Source organism: Cyprinodon variegatus, unplaced genomic scaffold (assembly GCF_000732505.1).
Source record: "Cyprinodon variegatus isolate N-32 unplaced genomic scaffold, C_variegatus-1.0 Scaffold1067, whole genome shotgun sequence".
Lineage (NCBI taxonomy): Eukaryota > Metazoa > Chordata > Actinopteri > Cyprinodontiformes > Cyprinodontidae > Cyprinodon > Cyprinodon variegatus.
Window position 1 is genome coordinate 248850 of NW_015151520.1, and position 7625 is coordinate 256474.

General features: G+C 47.0%; 1 protein-coding gene across 1 annotated transcript in view; it reads left to right on the top strand.

Moving 5' to 3' along the window:
• Positions 1 to 5138, top strand: part of LOC107101232 (breast carcinoma-amplified sequence 3-like) — a 31723-nt gene extending 26585 nt beyond the window's left edge. The window contains exons 5-7 of the mRNA XM_015400062.1: positions 919 to 1000; positions 2645 to 2717; positions 5090 to 5138. Of these exons, the coding sequence (XP_015255548.1) occupies positions 919 to 1000; positions 2645 to 2717; positions 5090 to 5138 (204 nt within the window). The remainder of the gene's footprint in view (positions 1 to 918; positions 1001 to 2644; positions 2718 to 5089) is intronic.
• Positions 5139 to 7625: the final 2487 nt, after the last annotated feature.

Below are 7625 nucleotides of genomic sequence, written 5' to 3' on the forward strand. Positions count from 1 at the left end.
ACAGACCTGTCTCTCCCGGGTCACAGACCTGTCTCTCCCAGGTCACAGACCTGTCTCTCCCGGGTCACAGACCTGTCTCTCCCAGGTCACAGACCTGTCTCTCCTGGGTCATAGACCTGTCTCTCCCAGGTCATTGACTGGTCTTCTCAGATTACCGGTTTGTTATTTGAAACTAAAGGTAAAATTTAGCCCAGTAAACTAGCCCCACCCGCCAGTGGCCAAAATAATTTTTGCCTGTAGTGGTCTAGGCTCGATCAATGCCCCAGGCCCTAGAACTGGCGGGCCAATCACAACGCAGAGATGTGTTTTGAATGTCTGGATGCAAAGTGGGCGGGGTTTGAGGGCGTGACGACAAAGCTGTACGACGCTGGAGAAAACACAACGAGGAAGATGGCAGCAACTATTGAACAGTTCTGGTTTGACTCAGCTTTGGAATCAGTTCTGGAAGGATCAGACTTTGGGTTTCCGTTGAAACGTGAGCAGGAAGAGGCGCTACGCTCATTTATTTTTAAGGACGTATTCGCCGTTTTACCGACAGGCTGTTTATTTACACTCCTCCACCAGCTTCCTGTCACGCTTCCTACGTCACAGTCAGCTCCTCATTGGTCAGAGCGTTGGTCAATAGGCACAGACATGGTTTGAAAGACAACGGGTTGTTCTCATCAACAATCTTTCGATGTCTCATTCATCGGGGTTAGACTAAATTACACCTTTAATCTCCCATTTAGTCTGGTCTATGAGGCTAGGTAAAATGCATCATGTAAAGTGGGAGTCGGTTTCAGTCAGCCTCAGACATTAACTAGCAGTTGACAGTACAATGAGCTTTAACTCCAGTGATATGGATCATTAGTTCATTAGAGAAACGTGTTTTCTGTGATGTTGTGATTCAGGAAATAATCCTGCATCTGTTTTTCTCAGTTGGCAGGAGAAGCCCAGGAGCTGTTCTCTGTGCGTCACGGACCTGTCCGAGCTGCTCGCATTCTTCCTGCTCCTCATATCAGTGAGTACCACACCAGTCAGAGAGCAGAAAGTCGTCTTACGATGTTGGTCTTTGTGTAACGACATTAAATTCTCCTAAAGACGTGTTAGTGAAAGGCAGCAGGGTTGCATCTACATGGTTCTGGCTCTATGCTGAACTCCCGTAGCGCTGCAGCCTGTTTTAGAAGCTGAAAATGGTGGATCCTTCGTAAAGTTGTTCTCAACTTTGCCAAATATGCACACATTAGGGCAAAATGTCTGCCCAGTCTGAACTACATGGACTTGGACTGCTTACAGTTTTCTTAATGTTTTGATGGAACAAAGGGGCGAGCAGTGAAACGGCCACAGTGGGTGGATGAGCTCCCCCTGCAGGACAGACCCCTTCAGCGTCACTGCAGACCACTGTTCTTAATCCCAGAGTCATCATCTGCATATTTGCTTCAAAGACACAAGAACCACATTTCCTCTCTGCAGGTGTCAGACAGTGATGTGAAGGCTGGTTTGTGGTCTTTCAGTTTTGTCAGAATAACAGCTTTTTGTTCTCAATCCGTGTTCCGGTCTTTTGGCAAATTTCAACGGCACACAATGGCAGCAGTTGAAGAGCGCTGGAAGTGGATGAAAGCAGAGGCTGGTAATAAGAAGCAGCAGATAGCTGCACACATGAGGGGAGTAATTCTCTCAGCAGAAAATAAATATGAACGGGGAAGGATACTGATTGCAATCTGTAGAGTGCAAACAGTGTTGCTCTGTGGTGGGCCGTTAAAAGGCTTATTGTCCATCTCCAGACTCTGAGTGTGGGTGGAATTAAAGAGCTCCAAAATAGGTGTTGATTATAAGAAGCACGGTCTCCTTTCCAAGCAGATAACGGGAAGTCCATGTTTCCAGATAGAAAACTCTCTTCTAATTCATCCTGATTGGTCAGACTGGGGGGGGATGACCATCCAGAAAATAATTAACATTTATTTGAGTGAAAGTTCTCATCCTTTGTCCTTTTTCTGCTGCCTCTTTTGTTCTCAGCAGAAGAAACTTCACTTTCCAAGTCAGAGTCTCCCTGTTCCTCAGATGTTTCATTTTTACCAAGGAGGCTTATTTTAGTAACTATGTCATTTCGCTAAGTCCCAGAGAAGCAATATTTATGTTAGAGCTCAGGATGACGGCTGAGAAAGATGCCTGATGACAAACATGAAAGGAGAAAGGACCCTTCTGGGAGCGCTAGGGGCCGGTTGGGCAGCCACTCCTGCTCCAGCGCCATACCGCAGGAACTCAGGCTGATTACTGCTGGGCCTCAAATTACAGCCTTCTGAAAGGGGACATCCTCACCAATCTGAGCGCCCCAATCCCATCATCTCCTGCTGGACTTCAATGTGGGACAATTAAGACAAACATGGGATCACTCCGTGTTTTCCCTGCCTTTCTCAAAGAGACCTTCTCTGGTTTAACGTGCTGTAATTCAAACCCCCAAATAAACAGGGTCGGGGTCTTTCTGTCCACATTTCCATCATTTTAGCTCATTTTTCATGAGAACAAAGGCAAAGTTTCAGCAGATCTCTAATCTGGTTTTTAGACTATTAGCTTGTTAGACTTGCCTGTTGATCAGGAACACCCAGGGTCTGAAATATGGCTGATTGTCTGCTCCTCTAAAGCACGGACTCGTCTTCCTCCTCAGGTCCTCTGAAAACCGATAGCTTTGCTGAGAAGAGGCCGTTGCTGGGGGTCTGCAAGAGCGCAGGGTCTTCAGGGTGAGTTCATCCGCCTCACTCCTCTCTGTGTGTCATAGCCTTTAATAAAAGCAACATGTCTGAGTTTATAGTTTTATCCACCTGCACCACCCTGATGCTGAAGCAACACATACTGGATAGATGCTGACAGCTGTTTGTTATGAATCTACAGCTGATGGGGTGTACTTACTTTTTCACAGCTTTTACATTTTGCTTCCATCTTTGTTCTTTAATGCGGACCTAGTGGGACACATGGATCTAATAGCTAGTGATGTTTTCCTGCTGATTTCATTCCAGCTAAAGTCTGATGAACAGACTGTGGCTGGAAGCAGCTGAAGCAGGGGAACCAGGGAACTGGTGAAGCTCCGCCATTAAAAACACCGATTGAAACGTTAAAACCCCAAAACTTAAGAAGGATGCTCCTTCTTTAAACCTCAGCTGAACATTGCAGTCATGCAGTTTGGGCGGAGGTTCCTGCTCTGTTCTGGTTCTTAGCCAGAGGGATGTTTGTTCCTGTCCGGGTCCAGCAGGTTCTGCTGGGCTCTGACTGCCTGTCATCAGAATCACTGACTCCCATCAGCTTCCTTCCTGCTGGGAATGTTGGTTCAACTGGGATGCAAGGTTCCTCTGAGCGTCCTCACCTGGACCATTCCACCCATCTGTTGAACCAAATCCTGAAACACTCGCTGAAAATGCTAACTCTAACATGCCACCTGACTGGACCCAGTTTGACCTGACTGGACCCAGTTTGACCTGACTGGACCCAGTTTGACCTGACTGGACCCGGTTTGACCTGACTGGACCTGGTTTGACCTGACTGGACGCGGTTTGACCCGATTGGACCCGGTTTGACCAGATTGGACCCGGTTTGACCCAGTTGAACCCGGTTTGACCAGATTGGACCCAGACCATCTGAGCTCATTGGTAGTTCTAACCCACAGGATGGAGACTGGAAGAGCAGAGGTTTTTCCGTTGGGATGGACTGATGGTCCACGGATGGCAGATGCTGGCATACAGGACATTTGGCTCAACATCAACATTTCTCTATGACCTCGCAGTATGTCGATGTGTTTCAGCGTTCCTCAGCGTGCTCATAACTTCTCCAACGTATGCCAGCATTTTCCCCATTTTTTTTTTTTCATAAGTCAGGAATAAGCTGGTCTAAATCATCAAGGTGTGACAGGAGCTGTAATCTGGAGTGGAAACACTAATTAGAAAGAAAATCTTCCTTGATATTCCCCCCCCCCCATACTTTTATTTACCCATATACTTAAATCCTGCGTTATTTCTATATAAATATTTTCCCTCATTCTTAGACAGGTTATTTATATGTTTATTGTATTTAACTAAAGAGCAGAGTCTGCCCTGATGACGCCGTAGATTTAGTAATTGAGGATGAATTTAGCTTTTCAGTCGGATAATAATTTATTGCTTTAGTGAAAAACTACCAACTAAAGAAGGTGGAGGTAGAGAGCGGGATTCCAATGGTTAGAACCGGACCAGTACAGGGAACCGGACCGGACCAGACAGGGCATCCTGTTGGTAAATGAATTAGAGGGTGGGGCTCCTTTGACTGACTCTCCCAGAGCAGCCCCACATTGGGCTTAATCCATCCTCCCCAGGAAATGAAATAAGGAAGTCTGTCTTCAGACCACCTTCTTGATATTTTCCAGGACCTGCTGCCTGTCTTTTTGACGCCGTGGCCATTGCTTCTGCTTTTCCTATGTCCTCACTGACATGGAGACATGTAACACTTGGACGGGTTGGCGAATCACCCCGGCGGCGCTTGCCACTAATGCTGAAAACATGCACCATGTTGAAAACCCTGACCCTTGGCTGGATTACACAGCCTGCTTCTTCCTCCTGGTGAAGCGCTTGGTAAATAACACCCTGGTAAGGAAAAAGGCTTCCGGGTGCGGCGCAGTACTTTCCATACGGCCCCTTCATAAAATCACTATAGTCCTCACACTATTTATTTCTGTATAATCATTTGGAAATAACAGCTTTTGTGAACCACCAAAAAGGATGCCGTCCTGACACGTAAATGGAAAACAGATTGGAGCCTTGGCCGCTGGAGCTGTGCTGGTTTAGAAGTTGGTTCACTCAGCTCTAGGCTTAGATTACAAGATTTGCAAATTAAAGGAGAAGCAGAGAGGGAAAAGCCTGTGCTGAATATCTGTACATGTGGGTTTGCAGTGAGGCGCATTCAGCATCACTGTATTAAAGGGACGGGTCCAAACAATGGAAAGTTGCCGTGATTTTCCTGACAGTGAAGCTGTGAGTTTGAGGCGTCGCTGCATCAGAGCAGCAGCTCTGTGGGGTTCAGAAAACAAAGGCGGCTCAGTTTATTGGTCATGGCTGCTCCCGTTCCTGGACACGATGACCCGCTGCAGGTACCAGATCGGCTTCATGGCCGTGACGTTAGGCTACATGATCGGCTGAACGTTTCCACATGATGTAAAACGCTGTGCTTGTCCCCAGACAGCGATAATAACGTCACGCAGCGTCCGTGTGCCGAGTCGGGAGCATCTGTAGCGTTGGCGTGTCTAATGACCAATGAAGTTTTACCTCATCGGTAACAGAACTGAGGAGAGTAACTGTTAGACCATGATATAAAGATCTGGGTAGCACTGTGGCTAGCTAACAGGTTAGCCTCTTTTAGCTCGGTCAGTTAGCCATGTTAAGCTACACTATTTTAAACTTCCTGTCATCCATAACCGTTCACTTTCTACAAGGAGAATAACTGTTTTGTCTAAAATCTCTAAGAAAGTTGCTTCCAGACTGTCAGTGATTGTTTTCTGCTTTCGGCTGCTTTAGATCGCCAACGAAACGTTAAAGCAAATATAGGAAATAATATGTTGAGAGATCTGATTCTTTAGAAACAGGTGACTTCATAAGAAGGGGCGGAGCCTCTGGTACCTACAGCGTTACTGGTTCACCATCAGGTCTACGTTTAGCTTTATTTTACCTTTATTGATGGATTGGTCTCTGACGTTTGCTAACTCCTCTCCTGGATCACAAGCAGAAGTCTAAAGCTCGCTTTAGGAGATAAACAGCAATCTCTCCGCTGAATGGAAACCATATTGTTTTCTTTCCAATACTTGCTTATAAATGGCATACCTGGGAGTTTGGGTCAAAGGTTAAAGCAAGTAACTGGTGACAACAGCAGAGTTCCTGTTGGGAGGGGCCGTTCATGTCTCACCTCGCTGCTGGGAGCGAATGTGTTCACCAGCAGGTGAGCTCACCTGAACTCTAAACCAAGACACACCTGTACTTGTGAATGCAGCACTGACGGTCAGTATTGGCTCCATTGCAGCTTACATCTTAGAGCGGTTTTTGATAATATTCCTCATGTTCTTCCAGTGTCGCCATGCAGAAACAACAGAGACAGGAACGGTTCCTGCTGCTAGAAAGACTCTGGATCCCAATTTTGATGTTTGAGGCACTAATCCCTGAGTTTCAGCTCATCTTCAGGACCGGGTGAATAATCAGTGAAATCATTGAGGCAGCAGATGAAGGGGATTGAAGATTGAAGGCTCTCCACCACAACTTTCCCTCTGCCTGGCAGTGACTCTATTCTCCCATTAATCAGATTTTATTTGGTTTCTGCTGGGATGATGTTTGATTTTGGTGATGGTGTTCAGAAAGGATGGTGACCCTGTTGACAAAAGGCTTCAGTTGGATGTTTTCTACTGAAAATACATCATACCTGCTGTCATCTGTCGGCATGGAAACCGTTCGGTACGCCAGTAACCCCCACCCCCCTGCATATGCAGAAACACACACACTTGTTGAGTGCACACAGGCAGGATTGTGGGGCTCCAGTTTCACTCTGGAGCGTTTATTTTGACTTGCATGTCTGTTTTATGTCTGTAGAAAACGTGTTCTGCCTCACCAGTTTCCCCCTTCAAATAGGAAGTCCGATTAAAGTCGGTAGTGCTGGAAGTGGTGCGGATAAACACAGCCGACAGGCTGAATGATTGGTAACGACTTCTCAAACCGTCATCCCAAACCTCATGCCCTAAAGCCAGCCCCCTGTGGTCCAATGAGTTAATAGTTTATTGTGCTAATGTTTTAGATTTAAAGTAGGGACCTGATTTCTCCCTGAAAATGTCTGGAACCGTCACCATGCGCTGCATGCAGCTTCCCCCTTTTACCCTCATTCATCAAATAAACCTTGAATTGCACCATTTGACGGTCTATGGCTTGAAACCACCTTCACTTTTTCTTCATGAGCAGGAAAAAGGAAATTACATCATATTTATAACATCATAACAGCAGAAAAACAGTCAGGGAATAATCTGCCTGATTCCTAGTTGTATTTGGCGGCTGCTTATGGAGTTTAGATTCGTAGCCGAACAACAGCATGAAGATCACTTCTGAACTTCGCCGCCCAGATCCCGACTGAACTTCGCCGCCCAGATCCCGACTGAACGTCGCCGTCCAGATCCCGACTGAACGTCGCCGTCCAGATCCCGACTGAATGTCGCCGTCCAGATCACTTCTGAAAGTCGCCGTCAAGATTACTTCTGAACGTCGCCGTCCAGATCACTTCTGAACGTCGCCGTCCAGATAACGACTGATTGTCGCCGTCCAGATAACGACTGAACGTCGCCGTCCAGATCCCATCTGAACGTCGCCGTCCAGATCCCGACTGAGCGTCCCTGTCCAGATCCCGACTGAACGTCGCCGTCCAGATCCCGACTGAGCGTCGCCGTCCAGATCCCGACTGAGCGTCGCCGTCCAGATCACTTCTGAAAGTCGCCATCCAGATCACTTCTGTACGTCGTCATCCAGATTTCGACTGAACGTCGCCGTCCAGATCACTTCTGAAAGTCGCCATCCAGATCACTTCTGTACGTCGTCATCCAGATTTCGACTGAACGTCGCCGTAGAGATCACTTCTGAAAGTCGCCATCCAGATCACTT